Genomic DNA, 23,737 nt, shown 5'->3' with positions numbered 1-23,737 from the left:
TGGTGCCCCCCGGTGTTTAATCTGTATAGTAATGTGCACGTCTACCTATTGAGGCGGTCGCACATGCTCAGTTCCATCCTTCAACTGCCACCAGCTGTATCTACTGTTAGAAACAGAGACCGTTAACGGGAGAGACCTGCAGTAGAAAGGAAACGTCCCCTTAGAAAAGACACGCCTCCTGCACTGTGATAGGGTGAGAGCTGCAGTAGAAAGGACATGCCCACTGCAGTGTGATAGGGAGAGAGCTGCAGTAGAAAGGACACGCCACCTGCACTGTGATAGGAAGAGAGCTGCAGAAGAAAGGACACGCCCACTGCAGTGTGATAGGGAGAGAGCTGCAGTAGAAAGGACAGCCCCTAAGAAAGGACACACCTCCTGAGCTGTGATAGAAAGAGAGCTGCAGAAAAAAGGAGACGCCCACTGCAGTGTGATAGGGAGAGAGCTGCAGTAGAAAGGACAGCCCCTAAGAAAGGACACACCTCCTGAGCTGTGATGGGAAGATAGCTGCAGTAGAAAGGACACGCCCCTGAGGTGCCAGCCTAAAGAGAATGTTGCACCACAACTGGAGCAATGAATGGGGGTATTTCTGGATCCATGTAAGCTACAGGGCTGGTTCTAGCTTTGTATGAGGTTGTCATGTACTATAGGATGTCTGATATTAATCTTTTACATCGGTTATAGCATATCCCCTTTAAGGAGATGTCTTACTAAAAGGAATCTGCCCAGCTCAGAGATGAGAGCTCTGAAGAAAGGCAGATATCGTGGGTTCGGGTTAAACCTTCCACTAGTCACACGGTTTTCCTGCAGTGGCCACTACAGGGGAAATGCAGTATTGCATGATGCCCGCCATCGAATGAATGCCAGCCAATCTGATACATTGCTGGGTGGAGTCCGCCAAAGTGGGAATGCTCTTCCACCATGACACACCTTTTGCCCTACTGGGGTATGTAAAAGGGCATTTGGACATCCTGTATGCAGGGGTGGATTGGCCATAGACCTTACAGGGAAATTTCCCGGTGGGCCACTTAAGGGTCCATTCACACGTCTGCAAAATGGGTCCGCATCTGTTCCGCAATTTTGCGGAACAGGTGCGGACCCATTCATTTTCAATGGGGCCGGAATGTGCTGTCCGCATCCGCATTTGCGGATCAGCACTTCCGTTCCGCAAAAAAATCGAACATGTCCTATTCTTGTCCGCAAATGCAGACAAGAAAAGACATTTTCTATGAGAGTGTCGGCGATGTGCGGTCTGCAAAATGTGGAACGCACATGGCCTGTGTCCGTGTTTTGCGGATCCGCAAAACACATACAGATGGACTGTGGTATTTGGCTCTGTTGGGGGGGTATGATGTGCTGCAATATGGATTGCTGGCCCGGCCTTCCATCAATTTTGACTACAAAATGGGCCACTTTTAGTATTTTTTCCAGGGCCACTTGAAGTTCCCAGTCCGCCCCTGCCTGTATGACATGTAGGGCGGCTAGTTTCTCCAGCAGCATGTAAAGATGACACTTCTGAGAATACAGATGACCAAGAGCAAGGGATCCTGGATGATTTCAGCTCTGAAGCCTATAAAATTGTGAATGCAGCTTTAAGGTATAATACATATGCTTTAATGCTGCATTCACATAAAGACTGTAAAGCAGGATTAGTCCAGGATTACCGTCCTGCATTGTGGTGTTCGGTGGCCACACACCCTATATGTAATCTCATGCACACGACCATATGTATTTTGCAGTCTGCGGAACACGGATCCTCAAAATACGCATGACGTCTGTGTTTCATTTTCATCTTTTTTTTGTTGCAGACCCGTTGACTTTAATGGGTCCATGGTCCGCATTTTGCAGCCAAGAATAAGACATGTGCGGAAAGCACACGTATCATCCGTGCGCTTTCTGCATCTGTATGTCCGTTCTGAGAAAATATATCATCCGTATTTTTCAGATCTGCGTTTTGCGGACCACAAAACACATACGGTAGTTTGCATGAGGCCTAAGGTCTCCTGCACATGAAAGTATTCGTTCCGTTTCGTGCATTGGGGACCGCTATTTGCGCTCCCCAATGCACGGGCGGCTGCCGGGGACGGATCCAGACCCATTCAACTTGAATTGGTCGGCATCCGTCCGTTCCGCAAAAAGATAGAGCAAGTTCTATATTTTTGCGGAATGGAAGTACGGAACGGAACCCCACGGAAGCACTCCGTAGTGTTCCGTTCCGTGCTTCCGTTCCGCATCTCCGGATTTGCGGACCCATTCAAGTCAATGGGTCCGCATCCGTGGGGCGAAATGCACACGCGGTCCGCAATACGGCAACGGGACACCTACGGTCGTGTGCAGGAGGCCTAAAGCTGACCGTACGGGATCTTGGTGTTGAGCTCCGTACATTAGTCATCTATACTGTCTGCGATGAGCGGTCCGATCACCTGTGAACTCTTACACAGGCGTATGGCAGGAAGGAAGCGTAATTATATAGCAGCGAGCGCCTCGTTAATGGCTCCTAAATGGAGTGTCTGACCTGAGTCCTCCGCACATATTAATGCAGAGCTCAAGCTGTCGGCTCAATACTGCAACTCTCAAGTATTAAGGAGCTCTATGGGGATTGGTGTAGACTGGATTGCCCATTACTTAGGATTCCCACTTCCAGACAGTAAAATATGAATCTTAGCGGCAGTAAATAAGACATTACAGAAGCCCGGGCTCATGGAAATGACTCTGGAGCCGCATTCAAGATCCAACCTCTCGTCTTGGCGGCAGTCGTATCGGCCTCAGGTGGTCAAGTGCCGCTTCCTTCATTGATAGTCATTGGGCAAGGTCAAGAGCAGGCGGAGGGTTTCCAAATTTCTCAATGCAATCATGAGATATCGCAGTGATACATTGTTTCTATGAGGAACATTCTGTTTCTATTGTTTCAGTGATACATTGTTTATGAGGAACATGCTTATGTTTCTATTGTTTCAGTGATACATTGTTTATGGGGAACATTCTTATGTTTCTATTGTTTCAGTGATACATTGTTTATGGGGAACATTCTTATGTTTCTATTGTTTCAGTGATACATTGTTTATGGGGAACATTCTTATGTTTCTATTGTTTCAGTGATACATTGTTTATGGGGAACATTCTTATGTTTCTATTGTTTCAGTGATACATTGTTTATGAGGAACATTCTTATGTTTCTATTGTTTCAGTGATACATTGTTTATGGGGAACATTCTTATGTTTCTATTGTTTCAGTGATACATTGTTTCTAGGGATGAGAGAATCGACTTCGGATGAAACATCCGAAGTCGATTCACATATAAAGCTTTGTTTCAATACTGTACGGAGCGAGCGCTCCGTACAGTATTAGAAATGTATTGGCTCCGATGAGCCGAAGTTATTACTTTGCAAAGTCTCGCGAAACTTTGCATAATAAGTTCAGAAATTGATTTATACTGTAAAAAAAAACATTTCCTAAAATCGGGTTCGGTTCCAAGGTACAACTTGCAACCGAACCCGAGTTCGGGAAATGTTTTTTTTACAGTACAAATTCATTTATGAAGTTATTGCCTGAAGTCTTGCGAGACTTCGTGAAGCAATAACTTCGGCTCATCGGAGCCAATACATCCTAGGAGCTCCGTACATAAGAACGAAAGTTTTATGCGACTCGACCGGATGTTTCATCCGAAGTCGATTCGCTCATCCCTAATAGGATACATAGATTTCTAGGAATCATGCACATGGCCATATAATGACTCCAGGTCTGTAATATGGCACCTATACTAGTGTAGGGGCCTCCGATGGCCTGCAGGAGAAGATGGCTCAGCACCCGAAGGCCTCCAATATTTAAAGGGGTATTCTGGTTGTTTTAAAGGCGTGATCCCAAATGCACAAATGTCTCTTTCGGACAAACCTAGAACCAGCCCTGTACGTCATATGGATCCTGAGATTTTCCTGTTCATTGCTCCAATTTCTCTGCTAGATTTAGTTCAAGCGGTCAGTTTAGGGGCGTGTCCTTTCTCAGGGGCGTGTCCTTTCTGCTGCAGCTGGTGGCATTTGACGGATGCAACTGAGCATGTGCTCCCCTCTCGGTGAGCCGGACAGAGAAATTTGAAAAAGAGAAAACAGCAGGTGGCGCTATACAGATAGATTTTATTGAATTACTGAGTGGTCATACTAAATGTTTAATTACATGCAATTACAAAAGTATTCAGATCCAAGTGCTGGTTTGAAAATTTTTTAATTATTTTTGTGGGACCAGGGTGGATTTGATTTAAATTAGGCCTCCTGCACACAACCATTTTTTTTTTAAGGTCCGCAAAAACGGGGTCTGTAGGTCCGTGATCCGTGACCGTTTTTTCGTCTGTGGGTCTTCCTTGATTTTTGGAGGATCCACATACATGAAAAAAAAGTCGTTTTGGTGTCCGCCTGGCCGTGCGGAGCCAAACGGATCCGTCCTGAATTACAATGCAAGTCAATGGGGACGGATCCGTTTGACGTTGACACAATATGGTGCAATTGCAAACGGATCCGTCCCCCATTGACTTTCAATGTAAAGTCAGGAGTCCCTTTTATACCATCGGATCTGAGTTTTCTCCAATCCGATGGTATATTCTAACTAGAAGCGTCCCCGTCACTATGGGAACGCCTCTGTGTTAGAATATACTGTCGGTTCTGAGTTTTCACGAAGTGAAAACTCAGCTCTGAAAAAGCTTTTATGCAGACGGATCTTCGGATCCGTCTGTATGAAAGTAACCTACGGCCACGGATCACGGACGCGGATGCCAATCTTGTGTGCATCCGTGTTCTTTCACGGACCCATTGACTTGAATGGGTCCGTGAACTGTTGTCCGTCAAAAAAATAGGACAGGTCCTATTTTTTTGACGGACAGGAAACACGGATCACGGATGCGGCTGCAAAATGGTGCATTTTCCGATTTTTCCACAGACCCATTGAAAGTCAATGGGTCCGCGAAAAAAAACGGAAACGGCCACGGGTGCACACAACAGTCGTGTGCAGGAGGCCTTAAACTGATTTAAATCACTAGTCAGTAAGGCTTGATTTAAATCATAGTTTTCTACATAAAGACTAATTCTTGCCGGTATAACTTATAATATGCAAGTAGATGAAGATTTTTAGAATAACAACTTTTCATATTAGTTTGATTCTGTATTTATAGGTTTGTAGAGATTAGGATTAGGGTCTTTTTCTCAACTCTGTTCATGTTCTAACATTTTTGCTGTGAAGAAGAGGCCTGTGATCTCTGCTGAGTCAAATTCAGTTTTGAGAACTGCAAAAGTAAACCAAGCATCTGTGCTAATATCTTGTAGGCAGAGAAACTGCCCAATAATCTTACAAAAACCTCTGGAAGAGCATGACATTGTGAATGGATGAATGGAATTTATTTACCCCAAAAATTAAACCATATACAGCCTTATTCTACATAATTAAAAAACTAATCTTTATTTCATGATGGAATAACCTTTGGATGGTAATATATTTTCCTCAAAAAGCATTTTATATTAAAAAAAAATCAGATTTAAATAAAAAAAATCAGATTTTTAATTATTATTATTATTTTTTTTAAATCATTGATTTTTATCCACCCTGTGTGAGACAACCCCTTTAAAGGGATTCTGTTATCAGATTTAACCCCTCTAACCTAAACATATGCTCATGTCCGGACTAATAAGAAGAATCCTAAGCTGGCCTTATTAAACCTCACTGAGGCTCTATTTGTCCAAAAAAACTGGTTTTTATAACCTGCCAATCACTTACTTAAGGTGCCCAAGGGAAGGTCCGTTAATACAGGGTGCCCGGCCGCACCCCTCGCCGTCCGGTGCCCAGCGCCGCCTTCCGCCTTCATTGCCGCCTTCCCTGTCTTCAGCGCCGCCTTCTACAGCTCAGCGCCGCGGCGCCGCCTCTGCAATCCTCCCGTCCCTTTGCCAGATCCTGCGCACTAAGCTCAGCCAATCTGCAGGTCATATTAGGGTTGAGCGAAGTGCGCATCAGGCCGGCGCATGCGCACTTCGCTCAATGAAGCCGCTGCCAGAAGTCCGCACGGGCGCATCAGGCCGAGCCTAGTGTGCAGGCGCGGGATCTGGCAGAGGGACGGGAGGATTGCGGAGGCGGCGCTGAAGACAGGGAAGGCGGCGATGAAGACGGAAGGCGGCGCTGGGCACCGGACGGCGAGGGGTGCGGCCGGGCACCCTGTATTAACGGACCTCCCCTTGGGCACCTTAAGTAAGTGATTGGCAGGTTATAAAAACCTGTTTTTTGGACAAATAGAGCCTCAGTGAGGTTTAATAAGGCCAGCTTAGGATTCTTCTTATTAGTCCGGACATGAGGATATCTTTAGGTTATAGGGGTAAAATCTGATGACAGAATCAGTTGATCCCCGCCTACTGACCTCTAGTGGCCTATAAGAAAACTGCAAGGTCTCATGTTATCATAAAAATGAACCTTTTGGTGGTTAACGTGTCTGAATGAAATATTGGTTTATTCCTCATTTTATCACATTTTTGTCAAAAACATCTTACAAGTGTGTGTGTGCAGTAAGGCTGTAATATGCACAAAAGTCGAAAAACTTTAATAATTGCTTATTCATCCTTTCCTCGCCTATTAGGAGCGGTGCGGATTTGTCCCGCGGAGAGAGATTTAATGTCGCCAAGCCCGTCAGACCCGGTGTGCTCCTCCGTACCGCGGCCTGTTTTCTAGGCGATAGATACCGCTGTGACTGCAGATCAGCGCGGCGTCCTATAAATCATCCTAACAGCGTCTCCTGTTGTGCAGGATGATTGCAAGCGGAGAAAAACAAGATTATGTTTCTCCCCGGGCGTTTCGTACAGTTTGCAAACGCACCTTGACTGATTGTATTGATCCAGGTTGACAAAAAGGGAGATGTTTGAAATGTCCTCCACGCCATCCTCTTGTACGGATCGCTGACTCCAGGAAGATCCCTGAGTCCTGTCTGTACAGAAAAAGAAGTCACATCCAAAGGTGCAAAACACACTAATGCCTAATGTTTCTATTTTATACCGTTGATTTTTGTGGACTACTCTAAAGTAAATTTGCTATATCAGGGATGGCCAACCTGAGGCCCTCCAGCTGTTGCAAAACTACAACTCCCAGCATGCCCACACTGCCTATAGCTATCAGCCTACAGCAGGGCATGGTGGGAGTTGTAGTTTTACCTGCGCTATACCATAAGGCCCCTTTCACACGGGCGAGTATTCCGCGCGGATGCGATGCGTGAGGTGAACGCATTGCACCCGCACTGAATACCGACCCATTCATTTCTATGGGGCTGTGCAGATGAGCGGTGATTTTCACGCATCACTTGTGCGTTGCGTGAAAATCGCAGCATGCTCTATATTCTGCGTTTTTCATGCAACGCAGGCCCCATAGAAGTGAATGGGGCTGCGTGAAAATCGCAAGCATCCGCAAGCAAGTGCGGATGCGGTGTGATTTTCACGCACGGTTGCTAGGAGACGATCGGGATGGAGACCCGATCATTATTATTTTCCCTTATAACATAGTTACGTCACATGATCTTTTACCATGGTGATGGATCATGTGATGACCGGAGTGACGTCATCAAAGGTCCTGTTCCTGTAATTAATGCTCACCACAGGTCCTGTTCAACAAAGGAGACAGAAGGAGAGGCCGGGCCGCGATCAAGTGGACTAAGGTGAGTTACATTTTTTTCTATTTTTTTTTTAACCCCTCCAGCGCTAGTTTACTATGCATTCTGTATTCAGAATGCTATTATTTTCCCTTATAACCATGTTATAAGGGGAAATAATACAATCTTACAGAACACCGATCCCAAGCCCAAACTTCTGTGAAGAAGTTCGGGTTTGGGTACCAAACATGCGCAATTTTTCTCGCGCGAGTGCAAAACGCATTACAATTTTTGCACTCGCGCGGAAAAATCGCGGGTGTTCCCGCAACGCCCGTGTGAAAGAGGCCTAAGAGCTTTATTTTCTTTTGTACATTATATGCAGAAATATTGTGTGGATGTCCGAGCCGATCACAGACACAATATCTTTTAGGAACCTACCCTTTCTAGCATGTTCATATGTTCATTTCGTTGACTTTCTGCAGTAGGTTTGAACCGACCAAGGATAACATCTGTATGTTCTCCCCGTGTTTGTGTAGGTTTCCTCCGGGTTCTCCGGTTTCTTCCCACGCTCCAAAGACAGACTGATAGGGAACTTAGATTGTGAGCTCCTGGGGACAGAGCGATGCTGATGTCTGTAAAGCGCTGCGGAATATGTCAGCGCTGTATACAGTGGGGGAAATAATTATTTGACCCCTCACTGATTTTGTAAGTTTGTCCAATGACAAAGAAATGAAAAGTCTCAGAACAGTATCATTTCAATGGTAGGTTTATTGTAACAGTGGCAGATAGCACATCAAAAGGAAAATCGAAAAAATAACTTTAAATAAAAGATAGCAACTGATTTGCATTTCATTGAGTGAAATAAGTATTTGAACCCTCTAACAAAAAAAGACTTAATACTTGGTGGAAAAACCCTTGTTTGCAAGCACAGAGGTCAAACGTTTCTTGTAATTGATGACCAAGTTTGCGCACATTTTAGGAGGAATGTTGGTCCACTCCTCTTTGCAGATCATCTCTAAATCCCTAAGGTTTCGAGGCTGTCTCTGTGCAACTCTGAGCTTGAGCTCCCTCCATAGGTTTTCGATTGGATTAAGGTCCGGAGACTGACTAGGCCACTCCATGACCTTAATGTGCTTCTTCTTGAGCCACTCCTTTGTTGCCTTTGCTGTATGTTTTGGGTCATTGTCGTGCTGGAACACCCATCCACGACCCATTTTCAGTTTCCTGGCAGAGGGAAGGAGGTTGTCGCTCAGGATTTCACGATACATGGCTCCGTCCATTTTCCCGTTTATGCGAATAAGTTGTCCTGTGCCCTTAGCAGAAAAACACCCCCAAAGCAAAATGTTTCCACCCCCATGCTTGACGGTGGGGACGGTGTTTTGGGGGTCATAGGCAGCATTTTTCTTCCTCCAAACACAGCGAGTTGAGTTAATGCCAAAGAGCTCTATTTTGGTCTCATCAGACCACAGCACCTTCTCCCAGTCACTCTCTGAATCATTCAGGTGTTCATTGGCAAACTTCAGACGGGCCTGCACATGTGCCTTCCTGAGCAGGGGGACCTTGCGAGCCCTGCAGGATTTTAATCCATTGCGGTGTAATGTGTTTCCAATGGTTTTCTTGGTGACTGTGGTCCCTGCTAATTTGAGGTCATTAACTAACTCCTCCCGTGTAGTTCTAGGATGCTTTTTCACCTTTCTCAGAACCATTGACACCCCACGAGGTGAGATCTTGCGTGGAGCCCCAGAGCGAGGTCGATTGATGGTCATTTTGTGCTCCTTCCATTTTCGAACAATCGCACCAACAGTTGTCACCTTCTCTCCCAGCTTCTTGCTAATGGTTTTGTAGCCCATTCCAGCCTTGTGCAGGTCTACAATTTTGTCTCTGACATCCTTGGACAGCTCTTTGGTCTTTCCCATGTTGGAGAGTTTGGAGTCTGCTTGATTGATTGATTCTGTGGACAGGTGTCTTTTATACAGGTGACTAGTTAAGACAGGTGTCCTTAATGAGGGTGACTAATTGAGTAGAAGTGTCTAACCACTCTGTGGGAGCCAGAACTCTTAATGGTTGGTAGGGGTTCAAATACTTATTTCACTCAATGAAATGCAAATCAGTTGCTATCTTTTATTTAAAGTTATTTTTTCGATTTTCCTTTTGATGTGCTATCTGCCACTGTTACAATAAACCTACCATTGAAATGATACTGTTCTGAGACTTTTCATTTCTTTGTCATTGGACAAACTTACAAAATCAGTGAGGGGTCAAATAATTATTTCCCCCACTGTAAGTGCATAAAATAAATATGAGATAAGAGAGTGGGGCCGGCGCATGCGTTGTGTTATCTGCGTCCCATAGAGACATCCATTGTAGCACAATGCCTCAAATCAACCAAAGAGCCCCATAAGGATCAGGCACAGCAGGAAGAGCAGAGAGGATAGGAATGGTGGTAGCAATGATGATAGTAGTAGTTACTCGCAATGTCAGTCCTGGTGGTCCGAGAGGCCGTGCAGTGATGGGAAGTGGGTACTTTTTATCCTTTTCAGAGCACACCCTGGTTGTGTGTTAGGTGGGGTGCCCTTCATGTGGGGGGGGGGGGTTGAGATGCAAGGCAGGGTCCCAGTGGCACAGGAGTCGGTGCACGCAGCGATAAGGGCAACTGTTCTTTACTGATGGCAAAGATAGATTCTGCACACGACCGGCAGATCTTATACAGTTTTGCGAATTCTACAGATCTCGCCATTTCTTGGTTAACGCGCCAGAGTGAATTTGACCAACACTGCACTTTTCTCTTTCAAGCATCCAGACGAAGGGGCGCAACACTTTTCTTGCTTCTTTCTGTCCTCTTCCACTTTCTCTTAGGGCTCATGCACACGAACGTATTTTCTTTCCGCTTCCGTTCCGTGTTTTTTTTTTTTTTTTTTTTGCGGACCGTATGCGGAACCATTCACTTCAGTGGGGCTGTAGAAAAAACAGAAGTCGCTCCGTGTGCATTCCGGTTCCGTTTGTCCGCATGACCGTTCCGCAAAAAAGTAGCGCATGTCCTATTATTGTCCGCAAATCACGGTCCGAGGCCCCGTTCAAGTCAATGGGTCTGCAAAAAAATACGGAACGCCCATGGAACACATCCGTATGTCATCCGTATTTAATCCGTATTTTGCGGATCCATACTGTAGAAATGCTATGCCCAGCCCATATTGCTCATGTGTTTGGTGATTAATAAATTACTGTCTTCATTTCTGATCCGCAAAATACGGATATGTTTTGTGCAATAACGGAACGGAAGAGGACTTAAATCAGAGGGAAAACAACCTCAGATACTGAACAATGGATCTGTGAAAAACGGACCGCAAAACAACAACAGTCGTGTGCATGAGTCCTTACTTTTAGGGCCCTTGCACGCGACTTCCGCACCACCGTATGCCCTCCGAGCGGGCCATATGTCCCAGAGCGGCATTGATCGTGTGCAGGGGAGCGCGCAGCATCATAGATTACAATGATGCTGTGCATGTCGGGCCGCCCGCGGGGCTGTTGTCCTGCACTCATAAGATCACATCAGTGCGGGACAATAGTCCTTCTTATGGGGAGGGTGGAACAGCTCTGTCACTAAACGGCCCACTAACCCCGTGTGCACCTTGTGGGCGGGAAATGCACTTAACACCGCCAAGAACACATCTTGCTCCTTTAAACAGTGGGACTCTGCACTTACAGTCAGGTCCATAAATATTGGGACATGGACACAATTCTAACATTTTTGGCTCTATACACCACCACAATGGATCTGAAATGAAACGGACAAGATGTGCTTTACCTGCAGACTGTCAGCTGTAATTTGAGGATATTTACATCCAAATCAGGTGAACGGTGCAGGAATTACAACAGTTTGCATATGTGCCTCCCACTTGTTAAGGGACCAGAAGTAATGGGACAATTGTCTTCTCAGCTGTTCCATGGCCAGGTGTGTGTTATTCCCTCATTATCCCAATTACAATGAGCAGATAAAAGGTCCAGAGGTCATTTCCAGTCTGCTGTTTGCATTTGGAATCTGTTGCTGTCAACTCTCAAGATGAGATCCAAAGAGCTGTCACTATCAGTGAAGCAAGCCATCATTAGGCTGAAAGAACACAACAAACCCATCAGAGAGATAGCAAAAACATTAGGCGCGGCCAAAACAACTGTTTGGAACATTCTTAAAAAGAAGGAACGCACCGGTGAGCTCAACAACACCAAAAGACCCGGAAGACCACGGAAAACAACTGTGGTGGATGACCGAAGAATTCTTTCCCTGGTGAAGAAAACACCCTTCACAATAGTTGGCCAGATCAAGAGCACTCTCCAGGAGGTAGGTGTATGTGTGTCAAAGTCAACAATCAGGAGAAGACTTCACCAGAGTGAATACAGAGGGTTCACCACAAGATGTAAACCATTGGTGAGCCTCAAAAACAGGAAGGCCAGATAAGAGTTTGCCAAACGGCATCTAAAAAAGCCTTCACAGTTCTGGAACAACATCCTATGGACAGATGAGACCAAGATCAACTTGTACCAGAGTGATGGGAAGAGAAGAGTATGGAGAAGGAAAGGAACTGCTCATGATCCTAAGCTTACCGCCTCATCAGTGAAGCATGGTGGTGGTAGTGTCATGGCGTGGGCATGTATGGCTGCCAATGGAACTGCTTCTCTTGTGTTTATTGATGATGTGACTGCTGACAAAAGCAGCAGGATGAATTCTGAAGTGTTTCGGGCAATATTATCTGCTCATATTCAGCCAAATGCTTCAGAACACATTGAACGGCGCTTCACAGTGCAGATGGACAATGACCCAAAGCATACTGCAAAAGCCACCAAAGAGTTTTTTAAGGGAAAGAAGTGAAATTTTATGCAATGGCCGAGTCAATCACCGGACCTGAATCCGATTGAGCATTTCACTTGCTGAAGAGAAAACTGAAGGGAAAATGCCCCAAGAACAAGCAGGAACTGAAGGCAGTTGCAGTAGAGGCCTGGCAGAGCATCACCAGGGATGAAGCCCAGCGTCTGGTGATGTCTATGCGTTCCAGACTTCAGGCTGTGATTGACGGCAAAGGATTTGCAACCGAGTATTAAAAAGTGAAAGTTTGATTTATGATTATTATTCTGTCCCATTACTTTTGGTCCCTTAACAAGTGGGAGGCACATATGCAAACTGTTGTAATTCCTGCACCGTTCACCTGATTTGGATGTAAATTCCCTCAGATTAAAGCTGACAGTCTGCAGGTAAAGCACATCTTGTTTGTTTCATTTCAAATCCATTGTGGTGGTGTATAGAGCCAAACATGTTAGAACTGTGTCAATGTCCCAATATTTATGGACCTGACTGTATAACTAGTGTTGAGAGAATCGAAGTCATAGATTTCGGCCCGAATTTCAGGGAAAATTCGATTCACCGTGAAGCTAAATTTCCTCATACTTTCCTCGATTTTCCCTGAATGATGGTAACAAATTTTTTTTTAATCATACTTACCTCCTCCGTTTAAGCACAAAGAGTCAGGCGCCACCATCTTGATTGAAGATCTCATGCGAAATGCCTTGCGCTGTGACGTATGACATCACCACGCTGGGTGACGTGATGACGTCATCATGGCCTGCGCGAGATTTCGTGCTAGATCTTCAATCGGGGTGTCGGCGGCCGGCTCTTCGCGATTAAATGCATGAGGTAAGTATGATGTCATTTTTTTATTTTACACTTTAATATTAATGTCAGATGCCGCAGCCTCTGAGGGGCACAATGACGGGAAGCTGCGCAATCGCTGCCCGCTTTTATTGCACCCACTACTTATAAAGAAATGCGCACATTTTTGGGTAAAATTCGTCGAAGCAGCCGAATCTAATTTTTCAAAACTTAACAGCCAAGTGCCCCATAGCAGCCACAGTAACCCATAATACAGACACAATGCCACCATGGCAGACGACAACAGTGCCCCATAACAGGCAGCTAGGATATGGCCATGGTAGCTCTGAAGGTCGACCTCGCCATGCTTCTGCACAACTCTTCCTTCTATGGCGGAAAGTTGCCTGGAATAGCCGACCAGCCAGGGGCGCATCACCAATGAGACCAGGTGAGGCGATCGCCTCAGGCAGCACCAGGTAAGGGCAAGAGGGGGGCAGCGGAAGTGCCATGGGCAATGAGCGCTTTCATTGTGGCAAAGGGGTAAGTTAAGAAATTGGCATGGGGGGGGCGCCGTTTCAGTTTTCGCCTCCGGCAGCAGAAGGGCTAGGTGCGCTCCTGCGACCAGCGGCCACTCACAAGTACCGCCCTTTTCCTGCACTGGATCTACCCGGAAGAAGTGATTTGCTAGGACAGAAACATTCACATTCTGGGTCCTGGAGACAATAATGTCCCATATTGCCCACTGGATCTAGGAGCCACGACAGGAGATACGCCTCTACTCATAAACTCATTTTTCCCGCTTCCCTTAAGGGATAGGGTTGGGTTAGTAATAGGGGTAACTTTAGGATCTACGCAAGTAATAACATATAGGGGTATTCCAGAACAGAAAAAGTATATGCTTTTTTTTTTTTCCCCTCCAGAAATAGCGCCTCCCTTGTCCCTGGGCTGCGGCAGGTAGTGCAGCTCAGTCTCCCTCACATGCGCCATCCGTTTTCGGCAGCTTTCTCATTCGTGTGAGTTGTGTTTGCACAAATGCATCCAGATGGATGGAATCTGCAGAAATGTCTGCCGTGTGGGAATGTACCCTTAGGGATGGAAAAGGACTACTACAGCAGGGCTGGGACTTGTAGTTCCTCCACGGTTACAGAATGCTGGCGAGATAAAAGCCGTACATATTGCATTGCATGACCCGGGTCCTTGAGACGGCTGAGCCCATCGCCATTCTTATTTCTTCCTTCCTTCTGTGATCTTTAAGTCTCGTATTGTACTGAGAAGAAGCAAATCCTATTTCGGTATGAAAACTCGCCCATGGTCCCAGGCAGCGATCAGGGTTTAGCCGTGCCGTATTGCATGCTGGGTAATCTACTTGCCGAGATTTTCTGCAAGATAGCGGGGCTGAGTTTGTACCAGAAGGTGCCAGTTAAGTGCTGCTGTAATCGCTGGGACCATTAACGGTGCTGGAATGTATTACACTCTGTGCAGCGGCAGCGGCCGCCCTCCCCGTGTCTCGGGCGTAGTGTAATATAAACCTTTTTCAAAAGAAAATGATTCCTTTCAGAGTATTCCCAGCTTTGCAGTGAGCCGCGCTCATTCGATAATCACTTCTCTGCCATTTTTCTCATACAGCCGAGCCTTAAAGGCACAGCGCACTGAACCGTAATATCCTGTGCGATATAAGGTGGAAACCGATATTATGCATCTTTTACATTTTTTTTAATTTTTTTTTTGCACACTTCTATATTGTCCTGTACCACTTGATATTACCAATGCTGTGGTTATATATCTCATCACCATTTTGGATCGCTTTCTATCATTTTGAGTGAATAGAGGGGGTCCCACCTATATTTATCAGCCAGACTGAAGGTCTGTAGGACTTCACTTGGCATATCCATGCGTTACACAGACAGCCTATCGATTGCAATGGGAAAGGTGCAGTACTGAGTTTGACCTGTGGAGGCACTGCAGAGAAACTGAACACTTGTCCAAAATGGAAACCCCCTTTACTATAAGAGACCGGAAGCTTTTCAGCGTTTTTACGTAGTTTGTATTTCTTTAATGAAACTTGCGTTACAAACTTTAGAGGTGATCGGTTTTACGCAAGGAGAGATTGCACTTCCTCCGTCAAACGCTTTGAAGATCAAACCTCTGGCTCTAATCCTTATGTCCTTGGGCGAGTTGTTTTATCAGTCTAAAATAATGTTCTGTAGTGAACGTGAGCCAACAATCTAATTAGAAAGCCTACGCGAGAATACAGCCGAGGACGGAAAAGTGGATTCTTTAATCCCTAAATAATGACTGCAGACGTCTTCACCCTGAAAGAGCTACCTCCAGGGGCCTAGCTATAGGGGTGGGGCCCGAGGTGCCATTCACACATGGACCCTAGTGCCTAAGGGGGCCCAGTACCTCCTCTGTGCTGCTTTATGCCACTGTCTTTTTGTCGAGCTATCTGTTTTTCTCAATTCTATCTATCTATCTAATATCTATCTCTGTATCTCATATCTATGTATCTGCAGCGTGCCCCAGGGGGGCAATCATATCCCAGGTCTTTAGGAATGGCCGTAACAGTTTTGTGTGTGTCACGGTGCTCCTACCTGTATACCTTCGCTCCCCAGGGTTAGGCTCCGCAGCAATAAAGGGGAGAGTGATAGTTGGTGGAGTAAGAGTCCAGACTTGGTAAAAGTTCAACAGCTTTACTTCAATAAACTTGCATCCAGACAATAGTTGATCTTTTCTCTTGGCTTCAGCAGGTCTTGGGGTAAACTGGCAGGCTAACTTAGATACCTTGCTTTCACTTTCTCTTCTGTGCTAGACTCTGGCTTCAGTCTGGTAGCTGGATTTTCTGAAATTTCCAGTACCTATTGGAGTGGGGTGCCTTTGGCTGTTGACCCCCTCGTAATACTCTGTATACTGTAAGGAGTCATGGTGCTCTATGAGCTGCTTCCCTTGTAAGACTCCTGCTGTAGGAGGGGGGCCATTCCCTTCACTGTGCCATGACTTGACTCTTCTGATTCCAACTCTAGACTTGACCAGACTAGAATGAATATAGCTTCCTGCAACACTTCCCTTGGTAGGAAGCAGGACCCACTTCTACCGAAAATGGAGAAGAATGGAATGGTAAGTTCCATTCTATCTAGAGGTCTCTCTCTGCCACATACACTGCCACCTGCTGGAGAACCAGGCACAGTACATGAACATAACAGGTTCATAGGAATACTATTAATGCACAGTAGCAAAGGACCTGGAATAAATACGCAGATTACATTATTGTTAGCCTATACTGACAGTACCCGCTCTGGGGTACTACCTATCTATCTATCTATCTATCTATATCTTCCTTCCTTCCTTCTTTTCTTTCTGTTTTCTTTTCTTTCTTCCAGACTAACTACCATACGGTCCAGTGTTCATGATAAAGATGGGAACTTTCTTCTTCATGGGCCACGTGGTGCTTCCAGGGGCCACCTGCCTGGTAGACATGCTGTAGACCGGCACTGAAGTGGTTATGGGCAATATACAATCTGTAAGACGCTTGTTGTGTGGGTTACGAGGACTGTAAATTATATTTATGCGTCCATTAAGAGGTGGTGAGGATGCGGCCGGTGTGATTTATCTCGGTTACACGGCACATGGGTGACGGATGACACCGGTTATGGATTATAAATTCCCGGTTAATGTTCTGTGGTGAGGCGGCCACACCTGGATAGCTCCGGCCCTTCATTGTTTGGCTGCGGTAAAACAAAAGGCATTTGGAAAAGCAGAACCAATATTTTCCAGAATTAATGGCAGCAGATGGGCCGAGGTTCATTAGCCAGGATGGAGACGGAGCGTCAGCTCCAGGAACCGAAATCTGTAATTATAAGAGCTGGTGAGGTGTGCCCAACATACAGAGCCATGGGCTCCTCGTGGAGGAACATGTCACATACACAGGATGGACGTGAGCATAGAAACTATTCTACAAGTATCAAATATAGAGAGATGAGAGAGGTGGAGAGAGAGATGAGACAGAGAGAGATGAGAGGTGGAGGGATGAGAGAGATGAGAAAGAGGTGGAGAGAGATGAGAGAGGTGAGAGAGAGGTGGAGGGATGAGAGAGGTGAGAAAGAGGTGGAGAGAGATGAGAGAGGTGAGAGAGAGGTGGAGGGATGAGAGATGAGACAGAGAGATGAGAAAGAGGTGGAGAGAAATGAGACAGAGAGATGAGAGAGGTAGAGAGAGAGAGGTGGAGAGAGAGGTGGAGGGATGAGAGAGGTGGAGAGAGGTGGAGAGAGATATGAAATAGGTAGAGAGAGACATGAGGTAGAGAGAGAGAGATGAGAGAGAGGTAGAGATATGAGAGACATGAGACAGAGAGACAGGTAGAAACATGAGAAAGACAGAGAGGTGAGGCAGAGAGAGAGAGAGATAAATATTGTGACACAGTGAGTGGTTGTGTCTGGCAAGGCAGGTATTTTCCTCCCAGCATGTGCGGCTGGGCTGGTTTCCAGCCAGGTGAGGTCAAATACCGGACCGGAGTTTAAGTGCCGGTCTGGGTTTTGGCAGCACCTGGCTGTCCTTAAATAGGCAGCTGGATTCAGCAGAGATGTCTCTCTGTTTTGGGGATCTGAGGCTTTGTGCCGTGCTGGAGGGCTGAGAGCCGCATGCTGGGGAAACAGGCCCCCTAAAGCCTGCTGTGGACTACTGGAGGCAGAACTGCCAGCAAGGTGACTTGTGTTATATGAACTTTCCATTGTGTGTGAATTAACACCAAAAACTGCTGTTTTGTGCAATTGCCTCAAGTGTGAATAAACACTGAGGTTTTGAGTTAAGAACTTGTATTTTGCCTCTGTACTGCGCCGGCTTACCCCATCTACCAGAGCGAAACCCCACAATAGATATGAGATAAAGTCATAGATGCTCCAGGATTGTTATTACATGGGAATTGCCGGTAGTAACTAAATAGCCACATCAGGAGAGGTGACGGCTCCTCTTTAAATATCCAAAGGGGAATTATCCTAAATTTCCTAAGAGTCGGATAACCCTCCACCTGGTGCACTGCACATGTGCGGAGACGTTTACTAGACCTCGGATAATCGCCCATAAATCATGATCCGTCCTCTACCACTCCTTGGAGTATTTATCCGGAGATTATATTGGTGAAGGTCTATTTTCTGTCTATATGGCAGTATATTTTACCTATTGTCTAATGTTTATAGTAGTGTCAGGTCCCTTTATATTGATGAGCCCAAACATGTCTGAGCCAGGGACATTATAAGATTAAGCGTCGTGCCCAAGGTCATAAGCCGGCAAGGAAATCAAACAGACTCTCCTAGTTCCGACAGGCTCATTGTTCTCAATCAGTAGAGATATTGACCGGTTTACACCCTTCTAGTCACCTTAGAAAAATGGATAAAACAAACCCATCGGTACTGTATTCCATCAAATCCGGATATACTCGCCATTTACATCAAGAATATAAAATAATGTTATTAATATAATGAATAATTACTGCTATTGCTGGTCCATGTTACTTCTTCCCATACAAGTAGTAAGGTGGTCTTCTAAGATAGATAGATATCAGATAGATAGATAGATAGATAGATAGATAGAAGATACATAGATAGATATACTGTATGATAGATAGATAGATCGATAGATTAGGATAGGACACAGAAAGAGTTCATTGTAAAGTCTCTGATGGCCAAGGGCAGCGAAGGAGTTGATGGTAAAGTCCCTAATGCTCCATTCACAAATTTCCCTTTGGGGGGGGGCTGTGCGCTCTTGACTATTGCTCAGTTTGCTACTACCTAAAACTGACCCACGTGAAGTATGTCATATATCTTGAATGTTTTCAAGCCTTTAGATTCTTATTTGTGACACCACATTCAGTTTTCTGCCTGAAGGAATAAAGCTGCTTACTTCACTTATGTTAATGTGTACCTTAAATGCTGATTTATTTTGCATTATATCTTTATAGCGGTCAGAGCTCCATTTTTCTGACGCGGTGCTCCAAATCACCTGTGTGTACATAGAACTGAATGTCAAAAATCCAGACTACCTGCAGCCACCACTAGAGGGAGCTTACGCGTTACTGTGAACTGGTTTGCAGCAAGCTCCCTCTAGTGGCGACAGCCTGAATGGTATCATTTAATTGTCTATCAAGGGGATTTGGAGCTCTGACTGTTATAAAAATATATGCGTTGGGAATGCTGAAATATTAATAGAAAAGGCGCTCTTAAGAGAGTTCCCGTTAACACATGAATGGCATCCTAGACCATGTTTACAGGGTCAAAGCTTTTTCCCTTTGAAGAGGTATTGGTACAGAGAGCTCTTTGAGTCGGGGCTAGATTTGTGCGGTTTTGCTAAATTAGACCTTCATGTAGAAGAGGCGCTCATCACTGGCTGCAGTGGAAAAATCCTGCTTATAAAGGATTGTATTCAAACATTACTTTGCCTGTGAGAGAGGGGAGCTATTCTGCGATGCGAGGTGTATACAAAGATCTATCCTTTGTCTGGGCACTCTGGGTCTGATCCAATTACAAACTTAAAGGAATAATACAATACCAGTATTTAAAGGGATCGTCCACTTTGGACAATACATTGGTCCCTAAGGATGAGCTTTATTAAGGGGTCTCCTGAGGCTGAGTCACCCAGTGATCAGCTACAATCTGTGGTGGAACCTGGAAGCAAGTGTTCAATTTCCCTGCAGTGCCACCACAGGTGAAACAAAGTATTACACGGCAGATCTCATTGAAATCAATCGGTTGTCTGTGTAACGCATGGACGTGCCAGGTCCTCCAGAGTCAGACATGCTCTTTATAGCTCCTGAGTATCCAAAATGGGGAGCTCTAATTAATCAACCCCTTAGTGACCACCAATACGCTTTTTTTTTTACAGTGGTCACTAATGGACCTTAGGCTAGGCTGCCGCCTTCTTATGGGGGCCTAGTCTAAGTGCTGCAAAGGCTCAGCTTTCACATGAGGGTCAGGCTCCTGCTGTATAAGACCAGACCGACAGAAGCCCTGGTCTGGGAAGTTTAAATTCTTAGATGCCTCAGTAAAAAGCGACTGCGGCATCTAAGTGGTTTAGATGGAGGAAGCTCCCTTTGTCTCCTATTGGCACCTCGCAAATGAGATTGCAGGGTGCCGATGTCTTGGCATGGAAGCCTAGGGCCTAATGAAGGTCTCGGGCCTGCCTGCAGTGCAGTGTATCCCCATCGGGCTGTGCCTCTCTGGTCTGTATAGCACTGACAGTATAATTCTTTGCACTGCATAAGCAGTACAAGGTATTATAGAAGCAGTCAAAAGATCGCCTGTTAAAGTTCCCTTGTGGGACAAGTAAATGGTTAAAAATATTTTAAAAACATTCAGAGTTAAAAAAATATATACTTTTTTTTCCATTGAAAAAAAGCTTTTCAATGGAAAAATTGCAAAAATAAATCCCCTCCACATATTTTTTTATTGCCGCATCCGTAACAACCCACACTAAATAATATCATGTAATTTTGTCCTTTTAGTAAACGCCATAAAAAAGCCAGAATTTCAGTTTTTTGCTAAAGTTATAAAAAGCTATCAAAAAGTGTTATGTTCCCCAAAATGATACCAACTACAAGTCGTTCCAACAAAAATCAAGCCCTCACACAGCTCTGTAGAAGTAAAAAGTTACCGGTCTTGGGATGTGGGGATGTAGTAAAATGTGACATAAAAAACAATATATTTGGTGTGGCTGTAATCGTATTGACCCAGATAATAAAGTTACCATATTTTGACATGTAAAAAATTTAGAGTTCTTGGAATGTGACGATGAAAATAAATGAGAAAAAGTGCTTGGTCACTAAGGGTTTAATACCGTAATGATATATCTTTTACCTATGTTTCGATATGAACTGATCAATATTTTTTCTCCATCACAGAATGATCACCATGCCACCAGGAACTGTCCTCCTCACCGCCTTGTGTTTTCTTGGCACCTCGGTCTCCGTCACGCAAGCCTATGTCACCTTCTCACGGAACAACACAATGTTCAACCACCTCACCCTGGACGCCTACACAGGGACTCTATATCTTGGTGCCACAAACTTTCTCTACCAGTTGACCGAGGATTTATTGCTTGAGGCAGAACCAGTTCAGACTGGGCCCGTGTTGGACAGCAAGGATTGTTTACCACCGGTCACCGCCGAATGTGCACATGTACAGAATACAAATAATCACAACAAGCTTCTGCTGGTGGTGCCAAGCCAAAAAGAGCTGATAGTATGCGGTAGCGTTTTTCAAGGCATTTGTGAAAAAAGGCTCTTGGGATCTGTCAACGAGGTTCTCTTCAGACCCGAAAGACCTGTAGACTCTCAGTACGTGGCTGCAAATGATCCAAATGTCACCACAGTTGGCTTGGTTGGGCTTTCCAAGGATGGCACACCTCTCTTTTTCGTAGGAAGAGGCTACACCAGTAAAGGAGTGGGTGGTATTCCTCCCATCACCACTCGCAACCTGAATGGAGGAAGCGACTCCCATTCCGTCTTCTCATATGAAGAGACAGCCAAATTGGCCGTGGTTGGACGACTCTCGGAGTATAACCACCACTTTGTGAAAGTCTTTACTCGCCTGTCCAACGTTTATTTCCTATTTTATCGTCGTGACCTGAAATCACCCTCCCGGGAATATAAGACCTACATCTCACGTATTTGCCCTGATGACTCCCATTACTATTCCTACGTTGAGTTGCCTCTTAGTTGCCAAACTAAAGATGGTAGTAGGAGCTACAACCTTCTTCAGGCTGCCTATGTCACCCAGCCAGGAGAGAAGATGGCAAGGGGCGTCTTAAACACCAACGGAGATGTGCTCTTTGCGGTATTCTCCCAGTGGCATGCAGCTTCTGGAAAAGTTAGTGAAGAATCTGGTTTGTGCTTGTATCCTATGGAACTTATCGACCGATTGATCAATCAGACTAGAGACATCTGCTACACCAGGGATGGCAAAGATGAAGATGACAGAGAAGTGGCGTACATTGAATACGACGTGAAGTCCAACTGTGTTCAACTTCCTTCTGTGAGTATTGTTTTCATTTGTCCACACACAACCCAGGCAAAGTTGATATACTATATTAGACCACGTGTAGCTCCTCGGAGAGGAGAGTGTCATGTGCCATACATCACCCGCTGTGGTTGGGGTTTTACAGTGTTCCTGACCCGCTCTCAGGCCCTGTAATTTAGCATGGCAGCCTAAGGCTACTTTCACACTTGCGGCAGAGAGATCCGGCAAAACGTATGCCAACTGATGGCATTAGTAAGACTGATCAGGATCATGATCAGTCTTAAAAATGCCTGATCAGTCAAAAAAATGCATTGAAATGCCGGATCGGTCTTTCCAGTGTCATCTGGAAAAACGGATCCGCCATTTATGGACTTTAACTTTTTTTTCACATTTTTCGGGTTTAACATGCAAAAGCCACATCCGATTTGACGGAACACACGGCGCCGGATCCGGCATTAATGCAAGTCAATGGGAAAAATGTCGGATCCGGCGTTCAGTCAATGTGTTCCGGATTTTTGGCCGGAGGTAAAAATACAACATGCTATGTTTTTCTGAAAAGCCTGATCAGTCAAAAAGAGTGAACTGAAGACATCCTGATGCATCCTGAACGGATTGCTCTCCATTCAGAAAGCATTAGGATAAAACTGATCAGTTCTTTTCTGGATTTGAGCCCCTAGGAAGGAACTCAGCGCCGGAAAAGAAAAACGCTAGTGTGAAAGTACCCTAACACATATGCGTGTAACTGTATTAAGTTAGGGTACTTTCACACTAGCGTTTTTCTTTTCCGGCGCTGAGTTCCGTCCTAGGGGCTCAAATACGGAAAATAACTGATCAGTTTTATCCCCATGCATTCTGAATGGAGAGTAATCCGTTCAGGATGCATCAGGACGTCTTCAGTTCAGTCTTTTTGACTGATCAGGCTTTTCAGAAAACCGTAGCATGTTGTATTTTTACCTCCTGCAAAAAATCCTGAACACTTTGACTGAGCGCCGGATCCGGTCTTTTTCCATTGACTTGCATTAACGCCGTGTGTTCAGTCAAACCGGATCCGGCTTTTGCATGTTAAACCCGAAAAATGTGAAAAAAAAGTTAAAGTCCATAAATGGCGGATCCGTTTTTTTCAATGCATTTTTTCATTGTGATCAAAATCCTGATCAGGATTCAGATGTAATCCGTTTTCACACGTTTTTCCTGATCCGGCGGGCAGTTCCGGTGTCGGAATTGAACGCCGGATTTAAACAACGCTAGTGTGAATGTAGCCTTAGAGTGTTCTTTTCTTTACATCCCTCCCCCCAATGATACTCTAGGAGACCACCTGCTCTGCTGACCCCTTGCCCATAGCTAACCATGGTGGGATTTCGCTCTGGTAGATCGGGTAAGCGTGCGCAGTACAGAGGCAAAATACAAGTTCTTAACTCAAAACCTCAGTGTTTATTCACACTTGAGGCAATTGCACAAAACAGCAGTAACTTTGCAGTCTTAGTGTTAATTCACAC

The 23,737-nt window shown here is 45.3% G+C and overlaps 1 protein-coding gene across 1 annotated transcript in view; it reads left to right on the top strand.

Moving 5' to 3' along the window:
• Window positions 1-23,737, top strand: part of PLXNB1 (plexin B1) — a 149,501-nt gene that overhangs the window by 81,956 nt on the left and 43,808 nt on the right. The window contains exon 3 of the mRNA XM_040406623.1: window positions 21,125-22,256. Coding sequence (XP_040262557.1) covers window positions 21,126-22,256 — 1,131 coding nt within the window. The 5' untranslated portion in view covers window position 21,125. The remainder of the gene's footprint in view (window positions 1-21,124; window positions 22,257-23,737) is intronic.

Source organism: Bufo bufo, chromosome 9 (genome assembly GCF_905171765.1).
Source record: "Bufo bufo chromosome 9, aBufBuf1.1, whole genome shotgun sequence".
Taxonomy (NCBI): domain Eukaryota; kingdom Metazoa; phylum Chordata; class Amphibia; order Anura; family Bufonidae; genus Bufo; species Bufo bufo.
This window is presented reverse-complemented; position numbering and strand designations above follow the sequence as displayed.